At 47.2% G+C, this 24,552-nt stretch overlaps 2 protein-coding genes across 2 annotated transcripts in view; one reads left to right on the top strand and one right to left on the bottom strand.

Moving 5' to 3' along the window:
- SEC14L2 (SEC14 like lipid binding 2) overlaps positions 1-21,977 on the bottom strand; it is a 38,444-nt gene extending 16,467 nt beyond the window's left edge. Inside the window, exons 1-5 of the mRNA XM_063143730.1 lie at positions 21,882-21,977; positions 11,258-11,333; positions 4,910-4,953; positions 1,996-2,055; positions 1,683-1,871 (exon numbers count right to left, since the gene is read on the bottom strand). Of these exons, the coding sequence (XP_062999800.1) occupies positions 1,683-1,871; positions 1,996-2,055; positions 4,910-4,953; positions 11,258-11,333; positions 21,882-21,935 (423 nt within the window). The 5' untranslated portion in view covers positions 21,936-21,977. The remainder of the gene's footprint in view (positions 1-1,682; positions 1,872-1,995; positions 2,056-4,909; positions 4,954-11,257; positions 11,334-21,881) is intronic.
- The window catches only part of SF3A1 (splicing factor 3a subunit 1), a 418,137-nt gene that overhangs the window by 300,415 nt on the left and 93,170 nt on the right, over positions 1-24,552 (top strand). The window lies entirely within an intron of this gene.

The raw sequence follows: 24,552 nt of genomic DNA, 5'->3' as shown, positions 1-24,552 counted from the left end.
CAGAGATTTTGAAGACTGGATTTTTAAGAGGCTTTTCTCTTGTCAAGTCATCTGATTTTGGAGATTGCAGTGTGGGTGGGAAAAGAGAATATAGTGGGCGGATTGTTCTTGAGGCTTTCAATCCTGTGCTAGTTTCTTTCCTAATGTTTCACACATTAGTAAAGTTTTGAAATTGACTGCAACTTGGGAGTTGTAGCTTCTGTTTATAAACTGCCCAGTGCCTTCAGGCTGGGTAATGCCAGTATGGTGGATAGTTTGTCTGACTTAGGCTAGAGAGATCTGGGTTCGAATCCTTTCTTGGAATGAATTGTGCTCAATAACCCTGTTACGTCATGTTCCAGTAAAGCAAATTGCCTCTCCACTTTTCATCTCTTTTGGCAGCCGTTGAAAGACCTTTAACTGACAGTAGCCAAGGGAGGGTCTATATTTATTTTGTTAATAATTGTTGAGCGTTGTAATTTTTATAACGCATCTTAATTTTACTGCTGTACTCAGATTAAAAATAAAGGCTGACCCTGCCTGCAGGCTTACAGTCTGAAAGCAGGGATGCATGAGCACCCCTCTGTGTGCCCCGAAATCTAATAATAATAATAATAATAATAATAATAATAATAATAATAATAATAATTCCATTTTTCCGTTTATGTAACCTGAGAATGTGGACAAACTGCATGGAGGACTGAGGTCTACTATTCGCCCTTTAGATCCTCGTCCACCCTGGCTTCTGAAATCTGCCAGAGCTGGGCTGGATATCTGGACTTCCGGTGTAGTCAATGCCTCCTTGAGGTCCAGTGAGATCTCCACAGCTTTGAAAGAAGCTATGATGAGGCCCTCATTGAAAAGATCAAATGGTTTTAGCGTTTCTTTCTTTCTTAAAGCGTTTGTGTACAGATAAAATCAATTCAAAATATAAAACCGTAAATAACATACACAGCAAAAAAAATCTTCAACCACTCATCAAGTTTAAAAAACAGTATAAAATTTAAAAGCTACGAAAACAACTGAAACAATTACGACTACGTGCAATTTCGGTGGATTTGGCCCTCAGAGCCTTCAATAAAAAGCCACGTTTTAACTTGGCGCCGAAACGAAGCCGGCGTTGGCGCCAGTCGGGCCTCCAAGGGGAGGGCGTTCCACAACTGGGGTGCCATCACAGAGGAAGCCCTCTCCCAAGTCCCACCATAACATTATGTTTTGCGTTGGTGGGACGCAGAGGAGGGCTCCTCCAACAGATCTCAAATCTTGGGCAGGCGTATAAATGTTGGGAGCAGCCCAGGGAAGACGCTGGGAACATGCCACCCCCCAGCTTTCGGCCCTTGAAGCCCTCTGCATGTTTCGACTCCCTGGTGAACTGAGACCCCTTGGACTGCGACCCCAACTCCGCCTGCATCTGAAGCCCTACTCTGTGACTTCGTTATTCAAATCTGCCAGCATCCCAGCTGCGGTTTCGCATGCTTGGCCTCCTCACGTCATAAGGCCAGCCAAAAATGTCCATTCTTAGCCAGCAAACACTGACACAGGATGCCGGCATGGTTAAAAACCTCAACTGGAAGCCTCCTAAGCTGTTTCCACGTTGCAGGCTTAAAAGTGTGGTTGAAAGGCTGCTGAGGCATTCTTCACAACAACAGAGCAAAACACAGATACAGATACAAGCTCTCTGGGCGAAGCTACAGTGGCCTTACTTTCAGAGTCTGCTCGTTGCACAGTTCTCGCATCACCTCACAGTCCTTGAACTTTTTTTTGAGCAAATCCTGTTTGGAAGCCGAAAAGAGGATCCCTTTGGCATCCAGAGGTCCAATGATCTCATACCAGACGGGGCAGCCATCCAGGTCAAAGCCGCACAGTCCCCCAGACATGTACTTCTCGATAACCTGTGAGGAGAAGACGTGCAGGTGTGTTCAGGTACAGGAGACAGCTGGCCCTGGGTTGCAGCAATGCGGAAAAATCCAGAGTGGGATCAGACACATGGGTGATGCAAAGTAATGAAGGACTCACCTCTGGGGCCTGCCATTCAAAAATGTGCTCAGAATCCATATTTTTCCGTAACTCAACATGCTGTTTGAAAAGAAGCCGAAAAAGAAGAACTTTAGCGTGAGAGAAGTAACGTCAGTTTTTGTAACAGAGTAGACCATTAAGTACATTGTGGGGCTGTTCACACAACAGACTAAACCACACTAGTGCTTGAGTGTAGGTTGTTTTGAACCGTGGGTTGTTTGCTGAACTGTGGGTTAGCATGTTATCTGAACGCAGCCAGGGTGGCATGTTAACCACACAGTGTGGCTTATTTTTCTTGAATAAGCCGCCTTGAGAACCCATGGTTTGTTGTTGGGTTGTTTAGGGTGGTTAACAAGCCACATACCGTATTTCTTCGATTCTAAGATGCACTTTTTTCCCCATATAAACATCTCTAAAAACGGGGTGCGTCTTAGAATCGCGGGTGCGTTTATTATTTCTTAGAATCAAAGCTTTTTTTCTGTTGGTGGTACTGAAATTAGTGTGCGTCTTACTAATCGATGGTGTTTTAGAATCGAAGAAATATGGTAGCATGGTTTTAACAAGCCACCCTAGCTGCATTCACACAGCACACTAACCCATGGTTCTTCAACAAACAACCCACGATTCAAAAACAATCCACATTCTACCACTGAGGGTATGGTATCATGTTGTGTCAACAGCCTCTGTCAAAAGCAGCATTTGCAAAATGATATTAAGCGGAAAAGGAATTAAGAGCAGCTAAAGCAAAATCTTAGAATGCTGAGACTTCTCTCCAGAGCAGGTATGTTGGACTACAACTCTCATAATCCCATCTGGAGGGCAACAGGTTGAGAACGGCTGCCATTCTGTCTGCCAATGATGAGAAATGTAGGTCGGGGAAGGCTGGACTAGACATACTGTGTTTAGACAGCTACCAACTGTCTCTGGAGAGGCCACCAGTGAGGGAGGAAGCAGCAGCCAGGCACCTCTCCACCGTGCCTGGGTCCAGCTCCAGCTGAGAGCCCCCTCCCTCCTGCTACCAACTGTCTCTGCAGAGGCCCCCAGTGAGGGAGGAAGCAGCAGCCAGGCACCTCTCCACCGTGCCTGGGTCCAGCTCCAGCTGAGAGCCCCCTCCCTCCTGCTACCAACTGACTCTGCAGAGGCCCCCAGTGAGGGAGGAAGCAGCAGCCAGGCACCTCTCCACCGTGCCTGGGTCCAGCTCCAGCTGAGAGCCCCCTCCCTCCTGCTACCAACTGTCTCTGCAGAGGCCCCCAGTGAGGGAGGAAGCAGCAGCCAGGCACCTCTCCACCGTGCCTGGGTCCAGCTCCAGCTGAGAGCCCCCTCCCTCCTGCTACCAACTGACTCTGCAGAGGCCACCAGTGAGGGAGGAAGCAGCAGCCAGGCACCTCTCCACCGTGCCTGGGTCCAGCTCCAGCTGAGAGCCCCCTCCCTCCTGCTACCAACTGTCTCTGCAGAGGCCACCAGTGAGGGAGGAAGCAGCAGCCAGGCACCTCTCCACCGTGCCTGGGTCCAGCTCCAGCTGAGAGCCCCCTCCCTCCTGCTACCAACTGACTCTGCAGAGGCCACCAGTGAGGGAGGAAGCAGCAGCCAGGCACCTCTCCATCGGGCCTGGGTCCAGCTCCAGCTGAGAGCCCCCTCCCTCCTGCTGTCACCTGTAACTGCTGAACTTTCCAACTAAGATTGTAGTGCCTGAATTTGCTTTCCTTTTCCCCCTCCTCCTCCTCCCTCCCAATCCCCTTTCCTTTTGTGTCATGTCTTTAGATTGTAAGCCTGTGGGCAGGGACTGTCAAGAAATACTTTTGTAAGCCGCCATGAGAGCCTTTTTTGGCTGAATGGCGGCATAAAAATCCTTAAATAAAATAAAATAATAAAAATACTGGTCAGGCCACAGAGGCTTCCAACTTTTTTGGGCCAGTGGGCACACTTGGAACTTTGACAGTGCCCTGCACACACCCTCGCAAAGGGCCTGACACAGGGTGCTTTAGTCATTCAAAAAAAAGAAAAAAAGGCCGCCACAGTGGGCATGGTCAGTCACAGAGCACACATTTCCCAGAAGACCGCTGGTGAGACCAAAAGAAAAGTCACTTGGTGCCCAAGTACAAGGCAGAGGTCAGATCTGAGCTCTAAAACACAAAAAACACTCTTTCGAACCCAAATAATGTTGGTGTTGGGGGGCAAAACTTCACTTTACGGCACGACAGACTCCCAGGAGGGATATACAGCCTGGCAGGAGCCAAAAGAAGTGTCTGTGGGCCCAGTGGGTCCCACGGGCACCAATCTGAAAAGCCCAGAGCTAGAACATGTGGCTGAAGGCGCACGCTGGAAGAGGGCACCTTGTGGGAAGGCAGGGCACAATTGATTGATTGATTGATTGATTGATTGATTTTATTACATTTATATACCGCCCCATAGCCGAAGCTCTCTGGGCGGTTTACACAAGCTATCGCAGGTTGCCAAAAATCGATTACTTTCCAAGAGCCCGTGAGAGTTCTAAATTATTTAGAAAGGTGCATAGATAAGGCTGATGTAAACATAATTACTAATAATTAAACAGTTGCCAATTTTCCAGTAACTGCATATTGGAAAACAAAGATCGTCCCTTCTTCAGCCATCTTTTCTTTTTAAGGGTTTGGAACATGGCTGTCATGATAAAAGCTACATAATCCATACAAGCCAAGGAGAATCTTATGCGCTATTCTCAGTTCGTAGAAAACTGGCTGGCTTTCGTTACATTATTCACGGTGTATAATGAATGGCCTGCTGAAATCCTTTCACAATCCAATGCATTATACGATCTATAGGGACCATTGTGATATAACAGGCAATTTGTACATAATTTATAGTTTACATGAATAACTTTAAATATATGTGTATATATATACGTGGGACAGAAACAGAGAAATAAATCTCTTACCTTCCGGAGCATGGCTTCGGATTTCTGCAAATCGAAACACCTGGCTGCAACAAGATCACAGATGTTAGAGACCAACCCTAACAATTAACCTGTTTAAAAAGGTACAGTGCCTAGATGCAGCAATTTTTGGTAAGCAACATCTTTGTACCCATTTCCAGACGTGTATAAATCTGCAAAGCCAGCCCTTCTGTCCATCAAGCAAGGTAGCCAAATTTTGAACCCATTTTTAAGAGGGCAGCAAAGAATCACATTAATTGGTTATCAAATTATTTAGTTATCTTACTGCTAGGGAAGGAGGAACTCCATTTTTCTTTGCATGCACATCCCTTCCAAAGTGGTTGCAGAAGTAGTCAGAATTTTACGGCTTGCACTACGGTTTCATTCATGGGCTTTTTATATTGCCATAACACCTGGTTACTATATATTTATTTATTTATTACATTTTTATACCACCCAATAGCCGAAGCTCTCTGAGCGGTTCACAAAAATTAAAACCACGAAGAGCATAAAAGCAACCAACAAATTAAAACCACAAATACAAAATACAATATAAAAAGCACAACCAGGATTAAAACCACACAGCAAAAATTGATATAGGTTAAAATATGGAATTAAAACAGCAAAGTTTAAATTTAAGTTAAATTAAGTGTTAAAATACTGAGAAAATAAAAAGGTCTTCAGCTGTAGGCGCCAAGCGAACCTCTCTGGGGAGCACTTTGGCCCTGTTCAGAAGACACCTTAAACCATGGCTTTAACTACAGTGAATAAGACAAAAAGCCGTATTCACCATGGTGAAAGCCGTGGTTTAAGGTGTCTTCTGAACAGGGCCTTTAGCAGTCAGTTCAACCTGCTTAGCCTCCAGATTTCAGGCATTCACAGGCTGCCAAGGCTGTAGCAACCTTTGTCTGTTGCAGGGCAAGGGGGCGGGGGGAAAGCAGATAAGGCTGTGATAACATCCAGATAATTTCAGTCCTCTCTCCCCTCCATGACCTGTGATCTTTTTCTAATAGCTGAAAAAGCCCTCTCACTTGTGCCTTATCTTTCAGGCAGAGAAATTCCAGGGCAGAGTCTCAACTTGCAGAGCTGGTCCTGACGTGAGTCTGTAGAACCTGAAGGAGAGACCCTGAATGAGGGCGGCACACTTTGCAACCTGGCCTGGCCCGGCCCTTGGATACAACTGGATCAAGGGGATGGAGCGCGTGTGCAGAAAGTCAGGTTTACGTCCTCCTGCAGTCAGTGATTTCTGCAGTTGCAGACTTCTTCCCCTCCATCCAGGTCAGAGGAAAGAATCACTTCACTGACCTATAATGGAGAAACCAGCGGGGTCTGCAAGGGAGAGCCAAAGACCCTAAGAAATTTCCTGATGATGGAGCAGACCAAGGGTCTATCTAGTCCGCACAGTGGCCAACCAGCTGTCGACCAGGGATGAACAAGCAGGACATGGTGCAACAGCACCCTCCCACCCATGTTCCCCAGCAACTGGTGCACATAGGCTTACTGCCTCGAATATTGGAGATACCACACAACCATCAGGGCTAGTAGCCATGGATAGCCTTTGCCTCCAGGAATTTATCCAAACTCTTTTTAAAGCCATCCAAATTGGTGGCCATCACTACATCTTGTGGTAGTGAGTTCCATAATTTAACTATGCGGTGTGGAGAAGTACTTTTCTTTGTCCTGGATCTCCCACCAATCAGCTTCATCGGATGAGAGAGGGAGAAAAATGTCTCCCTATCCACATCCTCTACACCAGGCATAATTCTGTACACCTCTATCATGTCTCCCCTTAGCCTCCTCCTTTCCAAGCTAAACAATCCCAGCTGTTGTAACCTTCCCTCCTAGGGGAGATGCTCCAGCCCCTGGATCATTTTAGTTGCACTTTTCTGCACTTTTTTTCAGCTCTATAATATCCTTTTTTAGTTGTGGTGACCAGAACTGTACTGTTGGGTACAAACCAGACTGTTGGGTTTATTAAAAATGGTCTTCATGAGCACATGAACACAATGGGCCTGTTCAGACAACACACTAAGCCATGGTTAGGCTGCTAATCCTTTTGCAGCAAACGGTCAGTGAGCGCGTTTAAACCGTGGTTATGTAGCCACCATGGTTAGGAATGGTTCACACGACACGCTAAGCCATAACATTAAGCTCAAAATGCTTGACCACCATGGCTTAGTGGCCATTCTCTTTTTGCATTCTGTCTTGCAAGGAGGTGAGCCATTGCGGTGGCAGAAAGGGGATAAATAAATAGCAAAATAAAGAGTACTGAAATGCGCATAACGTTACTGAGCATTTATACAGTACATGCAGTGCTTCCTGTATATGTTTTCTCTGCAACCGGTGTGGGGTTTAGAATCTTAAAACTAGGACTGGAGAGAGACAAGTTCAATTTCATTGAGCTATGAAGTTCTCACTAGATTTTTAATTTTTTTAGAGTCTTGTATTTCATAGTCTGCTTGGTGTGCCCCGTCACGCTGGCTGCAAAACAGAGGCGTTTGCTCTCTTTTTCCTCCCTCCCTCGGCAAGCCTGTGGCGGGGGCTTCACATTTTGAATAAATATTCAATTAATTGTTAATGTTTTGAATGTTATTGTTATTATCTTCCTTAGTGGGTCATTGAAAACCGCTATTCTGAATAATGATTTTTACAGTGTAGGGTAGGGGGCACTGGGCATGAGTTTGTGGAACCAAGGGGGCGGTGACCTGAAAAAGTTTGGGAACCACTGCTCTAAGCCACCCTCTGTGAGTTGTTGTTGTTGAACTATGGGTTATCGTGTTGTCCCTTTGCACTTTATTTATTTTAAAATGCATTGAGTTGACACAGCCTTGGCTATTTCTGCACGTCTTTTACATCAACACAATTTCTGTGAATTGAATCAATCGAGCATTCAGCAACCTTAGCTCAGCCTTGGAATTTTGCAATAGATCTGTATCTATATGGACCCGTTGTCTTTAAAGTGCCTGGCACTGGAGTCACCGGCAGGCCGTGCTGCAGTTTTTGGACTTTTAACAGATGAAGAGGAGAAAGTGCAATTGATAAAAGTGCAAGTGATAAAAAAAACAGCTCTCAGTCCATCCCAGTTAGGGAAGGTAAACCCATCTCCTCCTCCTCCTCGTGATTTCAGCAATATCCAGCTACTCGCTCTATATCAATCTCCAGCACTTGGCCGTGATCCTGAGACTGCCACCATGCAGGTCTTTGCTCAAGAGGAGGCACCGTTAAAGAGCTCTGTGCAGGGCTGATTGTGCACCTTTCCTGGAGGAGAGCCACAAAATGTGGTGTAGTGGCTAAAGTGTCAGGCTGGGAGTCGGGAGATCCAGGTTCTAGTCCCCACTCAGCCAAGGAAACCGACTGGGTGATTTTGGGCCAGTCACACACACTCAGCCCAACCCACCTCACAGGGCTGTGGTTGTGAGGATAACATGGGAAAGGAGGAAAATTAGGTACGACGACGCCTTGGGTTCCTTGGAGGAAAAAAAGGTGGGATATAAATGAAACAAATAAAATCTGGTAGCTGCTGCAGAGGCCTTTCCATTTGCGGAGGGGGGCGGGGAAACGTTCTAGCTTGAGAGGGCCTGGCAAAGTTCCCCACGGGCCAGAGGAGCAGCTGAATAAGACTCCCCGTGGCTGCAGGGGGAAGGTTGAAGAAGGCACTTTGCAATAGGTGAGGGGTGGGGTTCGTGGGAGTGCTTTAAGCCTTCCCCAGCCGGTCGCTTTTTTACTTTAGCTCTCCCTCCCCAGTTCATTTTGCATATATCAGGGGTCCAGACCAGCGTTGACCAAATGCAAATCTGAACCTACGGGGCGAGGGGAGAATTTCAAGAAAAAGACGGCCGCCGAGGAAAGAGTTGGGCATGGGGCCTTCTCTGCTGCAAACTACTCCGGCCGCCCCCTCACACACCGCTGCACGATCTTTGCACCGGAAGGCAGAAACATGCGATTTGACCCCTGAAGTTCCTCAGGGCTCAACTACATCAAGCAGGCTATTCCGCTATGAAAGCTGTATATAAAAGGCAGGAGCCACACTACTGGTTAACAGTGGTATTGAAGTGCACTCACAACTGTTGGGGCCCACTGACACATGCTATATACCGCTATATGCTGCTTGATGTGGCTCCTGCCTTTTATATGCCGCTTTCATAGCGGAATATCCTGCTTGGTGTAGATGAGCCCTCACTCTGCTGCAGGAAAGAAAACCAGAGTAGCCGTCATTCATTGGCACGTTATACGTAGGCGTGCGCCGCATGTTTCATTCCGGTGTGCACCCAGGGAATTTTTTTTAAAAAAAAGGCGAAGATTTATTGAATACTCAAATCATCAAGGACATTATTTTTATTCATTTAATTATCAGACGTTGTAGACGCTGATGCCCTGGCTCCACGTTTGGCTTGCCTGACCCTGGGAGGGCTGTTGTGGGGTGGGGGATGAGAAGACGCTCGTCAAGCCACAGCGTTGGTGGGGCTTTGCAGTGACACTGGCCAGAGGAGGGGCTTACAAGGCGATATCAGCCTTTGGGGTCCCTCCTCCTGGCCTCCTTGAAGTGTGGCTCCCGGCAGAGAGGCACCTAGCAGTGCGATTCCTTTTCACTGCTGCTGCCAGGAGCAATGGTGCGCTGTCAGGGGCAGCAGCAGCAACGGAACGGCCAGAGAACCCCTGGATCCCTACTCAATGCCCCCCTTAATTTGGCGGTTATTGCTTGAGACATTACGGTGTGCCTGGACACACCTGGCACACCCCTTGTGCAGACCTATGTTATACATATTAAAATCTACACAACCTCAGAACGTCCTGCCTAACACAGAAGCTATGCTAAAAAGAGAAAGAGAGCCTGATTGGAAGACCCCAAAATTTAGTGATGTAAGGAAGAATTGCTTTCGGTAGTAAGATGCTGTGTAGAAAAGCGCGCTGGCATACAGGCAACACTTGTACACGGACACTTTTTCTTGAGCTATGTGAATATGAGTGATGATCTATCAAATTTACTGTTTTGGTTGACTCACAGACCTCCCTTTTACAGAATTTATTTTTATTTGAGTGTTTGTTCCATAAAAGGTCTAGGGGCCATGGGGGGGAGGGGAGTCAGAAATTTAAGACGTGTTGCTTCCCTCTAACCCATCACAGCATCATTACGTTAAGAAAAGCTACATCCATCGAATTCCTGTCTGGCATGCAGCTGGTAAAGACAAGAGCCCTACTGAAAAAGAAATTGATTCTAAGTAAATGTGCCTAACAAGGGGCCATAGACAATAGAATTTGCTTATGCATTGTCTGCTTCAATTTATTATCCTGTCTTTGTGAAATTCCCTTTAGGGTTGTGCACGGCCCCCCTGATCCGCTTCGCGCCGCTCCGTCCATCCCCTGCTCCACTCCGCGGAGCGAGATCCGGCTTCGCCGCCAGCGCCACATGAACGGTGGCGCCGGCACCAGGTAAGCCACCCCCCCACCCCCCACCCCCACCCCTTACCTGCATCCATCGTCGCAGACTTCGATTGAGGCCCCAGCTTGAAGCCGGAAAAGGCCTCGGCCTTCACTTCCAGCTTCAACCGGGGCCTCAATTGAAGCCCGCGACGGATGCAGGTAAGCCTCCCTCCTCCCTGCCCCCTTACCTGGCTCCGCCACCGCCGTCGCTGTATGGATGGCGACGCCAGCGGCGCCAGGTAGGTCAACTCCCTCACCCCCTTACCTGTGTCCGTTGTGGGCTTCAGTTGAGGCCCCAGCTTGAAGTCGGAAGAGGCCTCAGCCTTCACTTCCGGCTTCAATCAGGGCCTCAAATAAAGCCCACGACGGACGCAGGTAAGCCTCCCTCCTCCCTGCCCCCTTACCTGGCTCCATTGCTGTGGCCGCAGGGACTGTGGCGGCGCCAGATGAGTCCCCCCCTCACTTATCTGCGTCCGGAGTTCCGGATTGAGGCGATCCTCTTCGCCTCAATCCACAGCCCCCCCAACTCTCTTCACCTCTACCTTTTCCAGAGGCGAATCAGGCCGTTTCACTCTTGCTTCTCCAAACCGAAGAGAAGCGGAGCACAGCCCTAGTTCCCTTCCCATTTTTGCTCATATAGGGATGCTGGGCTGTATGCTTCTATCCTGGTCCAAAAGAAACGCCCTCTGGACGCTGTCCAAAGTAGGCCAGAACAACATGTTTACTCCAGTTACATTGCCATCTGATCCCTTCCTCAGATGGTAAAACATGTAAACCCAACAAGGGAAGATGAGAGACCCTAGCTATCATGGGCCACAGCAAAACCTTACATGCAGGCCCAAACTGTGTTGCCCTAGGCAACCACCTAAGAGTGGCTACCAGCCAGGCCATCCTCATACAGCACAAAGAATCCCCAACCTTTCCACTCACCTCGGAGCCATTTCAAGATGTAGTAGTCGTCCTGGGCAGGGAGCCCTGGGAGGATATCTTGAATGTTCTCACGGAACTAAGAAAAAAGAAATATGATGATAGAAGTTAGGAACCTTTATTGGGTTCGATTCTCATACCTTTGCTTCAATCCTACCTATGCTTTTCTGGGAGTATGCCCAAACGAACACGGCAAAACTTACTTCCAAGTAAACAGGCAGAAGTGTGCTGTTAGGGCTAGTTCACACATGCCTGAATATCGTTTCATTTCTCTTTGCAATGAGCAGCAGCCAAATTCGTGGAGCGAGTCCACGCAAAAAACCCAACACATTTCCACTTTTACTCCACAACCCACGATTAGCTTGTTCGCAGGTTGTGGAGCACGACATCTGAACCTGCACCACTGGGTTGTTTGGAGGTTAAACAACCCACCAGTTTACTCAACAACAAACCATGAGTTAACTGCTGGGTTGTTTAGCCTCTAGACAACCCAGCAATCTGGGTTCGGATGTCATGGAGCCAATCATGGGTTATGGAGTAAAAGTGGAAAGGACTTTCTCTTGTGCACAACAAACCATGGTTTATTTAACCAATCGGTTGTCATTCCATAAGAACCAGGTCATCAACTAACAAACATGCATGTGTGAACCAGTCCTTAACGACCTCAATCTCAATGCAGTGCAATGGGATCAGCAGAGACAGAATATCACATGATAGGGTGGAAAAACTAACTGATCTAACAAATGCACTTAAATCCAAAAAAATTGCTTAAGCCTATTTCCTTCTATACAAAACATCCCCATTGTCTCTTTCTCATATAAATAAGGCTATTCAGACTCCGCAGCCTCTTCAGTAAGATGAAACTTTCTGGTTTCACCTTCTTACTATATAATTTCTAGGGGTGTGCATGGACGCCCCGATCCGCCACGCGGGCCGATCCGAAAATTTCGGATCGGCCCGCTCCGCTCCGCCCATAGTCTGCTCCTCTTCGCCGCGGAGCTCCAGCTCCGAATCGGAGCTCCGCAGTGGAGGGGAGTGGCACCAGGGAGAGGAGGGGGGGTTTACCGGGTCCTGCCGCTGTCGCCGCCCTTGCGGCGACGGCGGCAGAGCCCGGTAAGGGACCAAGGGGGAGGGGGGCCTTACCTGTGTCCGTCCGCGGTCCCTCGGCTTCTTCAATTGAGCCCGTGTCTCAACCAGGACTTCCTGGTTGAGCCGCGGGCTCAATTGAAGAAGCCGAGGGACCGCGGACGGATGCAGGTAAGGGAGAGGAGGGAGGGGGGGCTTACCGGGCCCTGCCACTGTCGCATGGGCGACAGCGGCAGGGCCCGGTAAACCCCACTTACCTTTCTTGCGGAGCTCCGGATCAAGGCGAAGGATCGGCCTTCACCTCGATCCTCTTCGCAACGCTGCGCCAGCCCCCCAATCCTCTTCGCCTCCGCCTTAAGGGTAGGCGAAGCCCCCCGCTCCGCTCCTGCTTCTCCAGTTCGAGGAGAAGCGGAGCACATCCCTAATAATTTCCTATTTGCAGAACCACATCACGATTGCAATCTCTGATGTACATTCATTCGGAACATTATTACACTTTGTTCCTGTAATTCGTTTAATTGTTGTGCACTTCTTCCTTCAATGCTGTCTAAATGAAAACTGTTAACACACACACACACACACCTAAAACATTGAATACTTATGCTGCAGCAGGAAGGAACCAATTGTAAATTCAAACACAGCGTGGCACAGTGGTTAGTTCTTTGCATGAGGCAGCCCAAATTAAACTCACAGCCAGCCATGAAGCTCACTAAGTGACCCTGGGTCTCTCTCCCCCTTCCCCCAAACTACCTTACAGGGTAGTTGTGAGGGAGGAACTTTAAGCTACTTGGAAGAAACAAGAGATTACAGCTGATATATATATATGCAAACAGGCAAATACAAAATAGATCAAATGCTTGGATGGGTGCCGGCTATTTTTAAGAAGGCTGCACACCAAAGTGTGACGAACAGAGATCCCAAAGCTTGACAAGCAGAGATCCCAAGAGATACAGATTGCTCAAGGCCCTTCCCTCCTTAATGAAGCGATTAAGTTGCCACAGTCTGAAATTAGGTGCAATTAACCCTAGCATTAGGCCGCTGTGTTGTTGAGAACAGTTACCATGGAGGTGTTGCACAGTGAGGAAGGGCAGGAGGGATCCAGGCTCAGCACCTGAGCGGGGAGCGTTCTGCAGAGGTGATAACCCCTCTCTCGTACATGCACACCTAAAGCCACACCAAGGTGAAATGAGGCCCCTAATCTGCAAAGTATTCAAGCTTAGAAACATCTTCCTTTCTAATCCACCTGGCAGTGTGGAAAAGCCAATAACCTGTCCTAGATTCTTTACAGTCAACAAGGTCTTCCACCTAAAGGCAAAATTCACAGTGTTCAAGTTGGAATGGAAACTTTAAACACGCACACACACACACACCAAAACTTAATACTCTAGGGAATTCTAGGGTTTTTTTTTTCCAAAGGCGAGCAAGGATTCCTGGGAGGAACTATCAGTAACAGCCAACAGGTTCGTCTGAAAAAGAGCTTTCCCATTGCTAGGGATCTTTCCCTTCAATGCACATCCAAATCATAGAATCATAGAATCAGAGTTGGAAGGGGTCTACAAGGCCATCAAGTCCAACCCCCTGCTCAATGCAGGAATCCACCTTAAAGCATCCCTGACAGATGGCTGTCTAGCTGCCTCTTGAATGACTCTAGGGTGGGAGAGCCCACCACCTCCCTAGGTAACTGATTCCATTGTCATACTGCTCTAACACTCGAGAAGTTTTTCCTGATGTCCAGCTGGAATCTGGCTTCCTTTAACTTGAGCCCGTTATTCCGTATCCTGCACTCTGGGGATGTCCAAATGGGGATGTTCTAGATTAGAAAACAACAACGAAGAATCTACTGGCACCTTAAAGACTAACATATTAATCCAGGCATGCACGTTCATTCGAGGACTACATCCCCACTTCATTATAGCCGTCTTTCCCCCTGTATAATGGCCCTGGGAACAACGTACTGCTGTTCCCAGGAGCATTTGGGACCACAATACGTGACGGAACGCCTCTCCCGACGTGAATATACCCAGTCACTATGTTCAACATCTAAGGTCCTCCTCAGGGTGCCTACTCCGAGAGAGGCTCGGAGTGTGGCAACGAGGGATAGGGCCTTTTCAGTGGTGGCCTCCAGACTATGGAATGATCTCCCTGACGAGGCTCACTTGGCGCCAACGCTGCTATCTTTCCAGCGCCAGGTTAAGACTTTCCTCTTTGCCCAGGCATACACACATAAAGCATTAAAAACCGTTAAAAAAAACTAAACGTGTGGGTGATTGAGTTGTGCCGCCAGCACAACTCAATCACCCACACGTTTAGTTTTTTTTAACGGTTTTTAATGCTTTATGTGTGTATGTTCTGTGTTCTAGAATTTTAAATTTTGTATACTCGTTTTTATCTTAATTTTAGAACTTCTGTAAACCGCCCAGAGAGCCCTGGCTATGGGAGCGGTATATAAGTGAGATAAATAAATAAATAAATAAATTTGGGGGTCCTATTTTAATACGTGCAGCAGCCAAGTTGGAGTCAAGCTGGAGAAGGCGTAAAGTGCGGCTTCTTTCCGACAAGCAAGCTACACCCTTGCTGAAAGAACCGCACAGGCTGCCAATAAACTACTGGGCCAAATTCAAAGTGCTGTTAACCTACAGAGCCCGAAACAACTCGGCATCAGGTCACTTTAGGAAGCGCCTCACCACTGTATGTCCCCGCCTGCTCTCTGCGATCACCTGAGGGAGCACGGCTGAGGCTGCTCCACGCGCCTGAGTTTCTTCTCAGGAGCCCTTTCAATAGAGCATTTCGCGTTGCAGGACCCACCCTCTGAAACACTTTGCCGGCTGAGATTAGACAGACCTCCTCTTAAAACGCCTGTCTTTGCACAGGCTTTCCTTGAAGGGTGACCCAGACAAAAGAGCGTGCTGTTTTATTGCTAATTTGTATTGTTCCGTTTATGGCTGGTTTTATGCCGTTGTATTTTATGTTCACCACTCTGACGGCTTTGTGGAAAGAGACATATGCATTTAAATAATAAATAAAACAAATTTGGTGTCTAGGTCAGCTTCCTTTTCCCACTCGGCCTTTCGCCTGTGCTTTCCTCCTGTTTCTATAGGACTCCCCCATAACCGGCTTGTCCAAGCTGAGTGCTTTTACCTAACCGACAAGTCTATTCTGGTCCAGAGTTCCACACTGATCAGTCTTATTCTAATTTGTGGTAAAGCCTATGCCCTACAATCTAAGCTTGGGTTGTGTCTATTGCTATTTTCCCCTTGGTGCAAGAGGCCTAATCTACACCAAGCAGAATATTGCACTGAGAAAGCAGTATATAAAAGCCAGGAGCCACACCAAGCAGGATATAGCAGCATGAAAGTGGTATATGGTATGCGTCCATGGGCCCCAACGGTTGTCAGTGCACTTCAATACCGCTACAAAACAGTCATGTGGCTCCTGCCTTTTATATACCGCTTTCATAGTGCAATCTCCTGCTTGGTGTAGATGAGGCCAGAGTGTATAGCGTAACCTCTCCAAAGCATGTCGTCACTACGAACAAAGACAAACAGTCGAATACATGCGTACATATGTGTATATATGCGCATGCATGGCTGATGCCAATCCAAAATTAGCCACAACTACCACGAGGAGGTTTTTTATGTAGTGCACTTCATACAGTGCAATAGTGTCCAGGAGGACTTATAGAATCATAGAATAGCAGAGTTGGAAGGGGCCTACAAGGCCATCGAGTTCAACCCCCTGCTCAATGCAGGAATCCACCCTAAAGCATCCCTGACAGATGCTTGTCCAGCTGCCTCTTGAAGGCCTCTAGTGTGGGAGATCCCACAACCTCCCTAGGTAACTGATTCCATTGCCATACTGCTCTAACAGTCAGGAAGTTTTTCCTGATGTCCAGCTGGAATCTGGCTTCTTTTAACTTGAGCCCTTTATTCCGTGTCCTGCACTCTGGGAGGATCGAGAAGAGATCCTGGCCCTCCTCTGTGTGAAAACCTTTCAAGTTTTTGAAGAGTGCTATCATGTCTCCCCTCAATCTTCTCTTCTCCAGGCTAAACATGCCCAGTTCTTTCAGTCTCTCTTCATAGGGCTTTGTTTCCAGACCCCTGATCATCCTGGTTGCCCTCCTCTGAACACGCTCCAGCTTGTCTGCATCTTTCTTGAATTGTGGAGCCCAGAACTGGACGCAATACTTGTCTAAACAGATAGCTCAATTCCTAGCCTTACCACACCAGGTCAAACCCTCCTGGTTAAGAAGACTTGGCAAGGTGAGCACAGAAAAGCAAAAGGTTCCTCCTCCTCCTCCTCCTCCTCCTCCTCCTCCTCCTCCTCCTCCTCCTCCTTTTCTTCCTCTAAATCCACTCGAATCACAAATGCTCTCAAGCGCCCAAGACCCATGAATGCTCTGCTTTGTACGCCTTCCCTTTCACCAGTCTCCAAGCAACCACATTCCCTGGGCAGAGATGCCAGCTCTTCGGCGTCAGACTCCCCAAGAGACACCCTGCAAAGTGGAGCACGGTGATCATGGGTAATAAAAGGCAGGTACTTTGACTGCTTCCGTTTGCAAGATGCCGATGTCCCAGAGCGGCAGTCAGGTTAGCCTGTCACTACAAATCTGCTAGGGCAGCAGTCCCCAACCTTTTTGGCACCAGGGACCGGTTTCGTGGAAGACAATTTTTCCACGGACCGGGGGGGGGGGGGCGGTTGAGGGGATGGTTTTGGGAAGCTCCCCCCCGCCCACTCCAGCATCCTGGCAGTTTTGGAATGGCGTGTCTGGAAGTCGCTCTCGCAGAGTGGCTTCCAGCCGAGTGCACCATTCCTAAGTCGCCCACCCCCCCACCCCAGCGTCCTGGCTTCGCTTCAGCTGGGCAGGCAAGATGGCACCCCGCGCCCAGGTATGCTGGGGTGGGGGGTGAAAGCAGCTCACCTGCGTGGTCCGGTTCCTAACAGGCCACGGACCGGTACTGGTCCGTGGCCCAGGGGTTGGGGACCCCTGGGCTAGGGCACAATCCTATGGTCCTAAACAATCCTAAACATACTTCCTAGGGCATAAGCGCCACTGATCACAATGGAACTTACTTCTGCGTAAGCAATCATTGGATTGCACTATTATTGCCTTTATCGTGCTCTCTCTCTCTCTCTCTCTCTCTCTCTCTCTCTCTCTCACACACACACACACACACACACACACACACACACTTTTTTTGAAGAGGTTCTGTACAAGAAAAGACGTCTTTCTCCTCAAAAAGATCTGAATGGCTTTCCCACTTCAGCCTTTTCACTCAGGCCAGACACATTTCAGCTTTTGCTAAGAATTACACAGATGACCTTGCTACCTAATGCACTGATACAAGTTATGCAATGCTTAAAATAAATAAATGAGGCTTCACCTATACATTGATGGATGTGGCTACCCAGGAAAGAGATCTTAGGGTTGTGATCGATGACTCAATGAGAACATTAGTTTAGCATGAAGCAATGCAGGAACACTGGAAAGGGTATTTATTAGGAAGGGGATTAAAAAATTAAATAGTAAATAAGATTGATGGGATTGACTACCAGACGATGTGGTAATGGGCATTAGGTTAGACGGCTTAAAAAAAAAAATCACATAGGATTAGATCACCCTCACTTTCCAAGGGATTGCTCAAGTAGCTAAATGGAAGCACCACGTTCAAAGGTGGTGTCATGCCCTCTAACAGCAAGCTCAGATGGTGAGCGCTGACAGAGATGGAGCCAAAATGAGGAAATATCAGCATGCTTGAGGGAAAACTCAAGGTTTGCCGGAGTACAGAGAAATACCTTTTAGAAACCCACTGAGGACTGCGCACTCTTCGTAGCCACAGAACGTTAAATAGGCGGTTGAGCGCCTATCGGTTTGGAAGAAAAACAGGGTCAACCAAAAAGAAGGCGGTGGGTTCGAAATACTTGAGAGTGCAAATGTCCATTCGCTTGTGGATTAAAAGGGGGGGAAATGCAATATTTGAAATCCAAAAATGACCCGGTAAGAATCTCTGAGCAAAAGTATAAAGGAACCAGGAGTTGGGCCTCTTCTGAAACCATCGTGTCACCTGGCACAGCACAATTTGAATGTCTGCAAACCCTGCTTTTCCATATCTTCTTAAGACTCTGACAACGCAGACCTGCTTCCTACGACATCCAGTCAGCTGCCTTCCCCACTCCGCGACCCCCAACTTGCTTTAAGTAACGTCTTGCCTGCAGAAGGGATCTTGAAAACTTGCACACTTTGGGGGCGACCTTTGAAATACCCTATACTGTATTGGCTGTACTGTACTGGCTGTACTGTACTGTATTGGCTGTACTGTACAGTGGCTGTACTGAATCCGTGCCTGAGCACGGTAATGGACTGGATGAGACTCAATCTAGACAAGATGGAGGTCCTGTTAGCGGGTGGTTCATCTGTCCGGCGAGGTGATGGTCAACCTATTGTGGACGGGGTTGCACTCCCCCTAAAGGATCGGGTCCGTAGTTTGGGGGTGCTCTTGGATCCAGAACTGTCACTTGAGGCACAGGTGAACTCAGTGGCAAAGAGCACCTTTTATCAGCTTAGGCAGATATACCAACTACGCCCTTATCTGGACAGAGATAGCCTAGCTACAGTTATCCATGCTCTGATAACCTCTCATTTGGATTACTGCATTGCGTTATACGTGGGGCTGCCTTTGAAAACGGTCCAGAAACTTCAACTGGGACAAAACAGGGCAGCCTGTTTACTAACAGGGACTGGCCGGCAAGACCACATCACACCAGTCCTTTTCCAGCTTCACTGGCTGCCAGTCCAGGTCCGGGCCCAATTCAAAGTACTGGTATTAACAATTAACACCTTAAGTAAAAGGATTGTTGGTTCAACACACAGTGACAGCGGCAAGACTATATGCCCAATATTGGAAGAAAATGCAAGTACCAACAACGGAAGAATGGCTACTTAAGGTGTTGGACTTGGCGGAGATGGCGAAATTAACAGCGTTAGTAAATGAAAAAACAATAGATTCATATGTAATGGACTGGAAACCTTTTATTGAATATATACAAGAGCTGCAAAAGGATGATTTATTTGTTTGTGGGTTTTATATGTAATTTGTAATTTTGCCTATGATATATATACTAGCTTGTGGTAATGAAATTCGTTTCTGGTAAATTGGAGATAATTGATGTCTGCCGTCCAGCTTGATGATCGCTTCAAATGATTTATAGCCTTATGTAACTGTGTTTATTTTAGTAGATGTTCGTGTTGTGTTGTAAATCGTATAGTGTATATTGTGGGGGGTTTCCCTCCTTTCCTTGTGTATCTGTTTTTTTGTTCTTGTTTTGGTTGTTTTGTGGCAAATAAATAAACAGCATATATATATATATATATATAATTATTTAGAATATTTATATACCGCTCCCCATTGAAAAATTTCAGAGCGGTGTACAAGGTAAAATGAAAATAAAAACAGAATAAAACAGTTGAAACAAAATTTAAAAAGAAGCAAAAATCAGAAATCCAAGGCTGCATGTTAAAGAAAGGCTTCTTGGAATAAAGATGTTTTCAGGAGGCGCCGAAAGGAGTACAAGGTTGGCGCCTGCCTGACCTCCAGAGGCAGGGAATTCCACAGGAGGGGGGCCACCACGCTGAAGGCTCTTCCCCTGGTGGATTCCAATCGGAGGGTGGATCTAGGTGGAACCACCAGGAGCAGGCCCTCGGATGACCTCAGTGACCGGGCAGATTGGTAAGGGAGAAGGCGCTCTCTCAGGTATCCTGGTCCCACGTGGTTTAGGGCTTTGTACACAAGTACCAGAACCTTCAACCTGGCCCGGTAGCGAATAGGCAGCCAGTGCCATTCCCTCAGCAGAGGAGTTACATGCTGGAAAGGGGCAGCTCCAGACAACAGCCGAGCTGCAGCATTCTGCACTAGCTCCAGCTTCCGGAGCAGTTAATATATATATTAACACCCTAAATGGCTTGGGGCCAGGTTATCTGAAGGAACGCTTCCTCCCATATGTACCTGCCCTGACCCTAAGGTCATCCTCAGAGGTCTTTCTTCACGAGCCCCTGCCAAAGGAAGTGAGGCAAGTGGCTACTAGGAGGAGGGCCTTTTCTGCTGTGGCACCTCAGCTGTGGAATAAGCTCCCTAAGGAGGTTCGCCTGGCATCTACACTATATTCTTTCAGATACCAGGTGAAGACCTTTTTATTCTCTCAGCATTTTAACAGTCTATAAATTTAATTTTAACTTGGCTGTTTTAAATTTGTATCTTAAATTTGTATTTCTGCACCGCTGCTGATTTTATCCTGGTTCTGCTTTTATATTGTATTTTATATCATGTTTGTACACTGTTTGTTTTATACTTTGAATGGTTTTAATTTTTGTGAACCGCCCAAGGAGCTTCAGCTATTGGGCGGTATAAAAATGCAATAAATAAATAAATAAATTACATGGAATTTTGGGGTCTAGGATGTCTGAACAGGTTCCTTTTCTAGGGTGGCTGGAAGGGCCCCCGGTACGGGAGGAGACGCTGGAACACCTTTCGCAGATCCCATTTGCACCCCAAAGTCCCAGATGCTCATGGGTGCCCAGGGAAAGCTGTCACTTGCCCACCCACCCTTACATAAATTCCCTAGCAATGTCTACATCCGGGGCCCTGTTTGAAGCAGAGTGCTGGATTAGAAAGACCTTTGCTCTGACCCTGCAGGGAAATCCTTATGTAAGTTAAATGACACAAGAGAGAAACCACACAAGACAGACCGCACCGGCATTAACCCGGAGGGATTCTCCGTCGCTATAGCTGGGCAGGGAACAGGAAAGATCTCATCTTCTCCATCACCTAACCCAATTGCCTCTCCGCCTAATTAAGCCTTCCCCCATCCCCACAATAAAGGTGGGGATGGGGAACGGTGAATTACTACAACAGTTAATTACTACAACAATAAAGGTGAATTACTACAACAACCCTGTAAAGCAGGCTTGGGGAGATTACGAGAATGACACAAAGGGGGTGTGTGGCTTGAGCCTGGGCATGCTTACCTTTGAAGCCAATTGAAGGAGAAGGGTCCTGATTCTGAGTACACAGGCACAGACAGGAGTTTGTGGGAGGGAGTTGCGATGTCTGCTTCTCTGTGGGTTGCACAGAGGAGCAGACATCGCAGGGCATCTTGGATAGCAAAGGGGTGTGCGCATGAAATGAGCCCCTTAAGGCCAACCCTATGCATGCTTAGACTAATAATAATAATAATAATAATAATTAAAAAAAATACAATAATCCTATGCTGGCTGCGAGATGCTGGGAATTGGACTTTTCCCCCTCCTATCTAAACATGCACAGGGTTGCGCTCCCACCTTTCTGGTGGGCTAGCAGTATGCAGAAGGCCATCAGGTGTTAAATTTGGGGAAATCGAGGTCTCGATTGAGGATCTCAATAAGGGGCCCCTTCCTCTTCTTCTTCTTCTTCTTCTTCTCTCCCCCCCACCCCCATAATTCATCCATGGGGCGGGGGGGACGAGGCTGAACGCCCCCGCCACTCTCCCCACGGCGCGGCACCTTCCTCACCTTGGCCAGCGCCTCCTCCTGCCGGGCGCTCAGGTCCCCGACGTGCCCGCTCATCCCTGCCCGCGTAACGAGCGCCGCGCCGACTGACTTCCACCCGCCCGGCTCCCGATGCTTTCATGGCCCCAGCCGGGCTCTCTCTCCGGCTCACGAGCCCCGCCTCCCGCCCACTCCCTTAAAGGGGAAACGCCGCGCTGCGGACAGCCCGGCCAAGCGCACGCGCTGGCGCAGCTTTTACGCACAGGTGGAGGAAGAGGGAAGGGGGGGCAACCGGGCGCCCTCCAGAGGGGTGGGGGTGGGGGTTATTATTATTATTATTATTATATTAATTTGTAACCCGCCTTTTGCCAATGCTGGGCCTCAAGGAGGCCTTACAAAGTTTAAAACATACATGGGGGGGGGGAGGAAACAAATTATAAGACATTAACATAGATGGAAGGCCAGATTATTCTCCAAAGGCTAGGGTGACCGTATGAAAAGGAGGACCAGGCTCCTGTATCTTTAACAATTGTAATGAAAAGGGATTTTCTGCAGGTTGTCATTTGTATATATGGAGAACCTGGTGAAATTCCCTCCTCATCACAACAGTTAAAGTGCAGGAGCTATACTAGAGTGACCAGATTTAAAAAAGGGCAGGGCACCTGCAGCTTTAACTGTTGTGATGAAGAGGAAATTTCACCAGGTTCTCCATATATACAAATGACAACCTGCAGAAATTCCCTTTTCATTACAAGATACAGGAGCCTGGTCCTCCTTTTCATATGGTCACCCTAATCATGTCTCCCCTCAATCTTCTCTTCTCCAGGCTAAACATGCCCAGTTCTTTCAGTCTCTCTTCATAGGGCTTTGTTTCCAGACCCCTGATCAACCTGGTTGCCCTCCTCTGAACAGGCTCCAGCTTGTCTGTGTCCTTCTTGAATTGTGGAGCCCAGAACTGGACACAATACACTAGATGAGACCTAACCAGGCCTGAATAGAGAGGAACCAGTACCTCACGTGATTTGGAAGCTATACTTCTATTAATGCAGCCCAAAACAGCATTTGCCTTTCTTGCAACCATATCGCACTGTTGGCTCATATTCAGCTTGTGATCTACAATAATTCCAAGATCCTTCTCATTTGTAGTATTGCTGAGCCAAGTATCCCCCATCTTGTAACTGTGCATTTGGTTTCTATTTCCTAAATGTAGAACTTGGCATTTATCCCTATTAAATTTCATCCTGTTGTTTTCAGCCCAGCACTCCAGCCTATCAAGATTACTTTGAAGTTTGTTTCTGTCTTCCAGGGTATTAGCTATCCCACCCAATTTTGTGTCATCTGCAAATTTGATAAGCGTTTCCTGCACCTCCTTGTCCAAATCATTAATAAAAATGTTGAAGAGCACTGGGCCCAGGACTGAGCCCTGCGGTACCCCACTCGTTGCCTCTCCATAACTATGTAAAGATTTCTAATCGTTTAGGGTGACCCTGTGAAAAGGAGGACAGGGCTCCTGTATCTTTAACAGTTGCATAGAAAAGGGAACTTCAGCCTTGGTCATTTGTATGCATGCAGCATCTGGTGAAATTCCCTCTTCATCACAACAGTTAAAGGTACAGGAGCTATACTAGAGTGACCAGATTTAAAAGCGGGCAGGGCACCTGCAGCTTTAACTGTTGTGATGAAGAGGAAATTTCACCAGGTTTCCCATATATACCAATGACACCTGCTGAAATTTCCTTTTCAACACAACTGTTAAAGATACAGGAGCCCTGTCCTCCTTTTCATAGGGTCACCCTATTAATCTATCCTGTCCTTCAAACACTTTTATAATGTAAAATAATGTAATATGAAAGAGAAAAGTTCTCCCCCCTAGGGATTTGGTTGATGTCTCATTCCAACGGTTACATCACTGTATCAAAAAACACGCGCTTGACAGTAGCACTTGGTAGAACAGCCAACTAAAAAATAAAACAGCCTTACTGGCTTTCATACATTTATTTATTTACAAGATTCATATACAGCTATACATCCAATAAAAGTTCCTGTGCAATTGACAATAAAAAGGAAGGAAAATAATCAAAATAAAGTGTTAAAATCGTCAAAAAATCTTGTTAATAAAAGTGTGGCTGCTTTAAAGCTAGTTTAAATAAAATCGTCTTCAGCATCTTCCCCTGTGCCGCTGCTCTGATCATTTGAGTGAGAAAAGCCTGCTCTTCACGGATTTTTTCTCGCCTTCAAAATACCTTCCGGGTTGCAGCCATTTTACTAAACTTGTCTTCGGTGTTTAGGAAACAACTGATTTAGCTTTATTGGACTTTCTGGGAAGAGTGTTGTTGTTTTTTTAATGCTAACCTACCTCTCCTAAAACAATATAAGATGTCTTATTATGAAATACAAATTCCAAATGTTTAATGATAAATAAAGAAGTAGTAATTGCATTAAAGTGGAGATACAGGCTCACCAGCAGGCTCACCACGAATTCTGAATAATTGGCATATAAAATAAATGTCAAGTTGACCTGGATGGTATCTAAAAACAAAAATGCTAAATTAAACCCTATTGCTTGAGGTAAATGTTATTTGTTATTCCAAATGCTATGTGATGAAGTATTACACACAGGCCTGGAGCGCTACGTTGACAGAAGACTGTCCGAGGGAAACAGGCCTTTGCCGTTATCTTCCTCCCAGTTAATTGA

Source organism: Elgaria multicarinata, chromosome 18, assembly GCF_023053635.1.
Source record: "Elgaria multicarinata webbii isolate HBS135686 ecotype San Diego chromosome 18, rElgMul1.1.pri, whole genome shotgun sequence".
NCBI lineage: Eukaryota > Metazoa > Chordata > Lepidosauria > Squamata > Anguidae > Elgaria > Elgaria multicarinata.
Note: the sequence above shows the minus strand (reverse complement) of the source record. Positions and strands in the feature narration are given on the sequence as shown.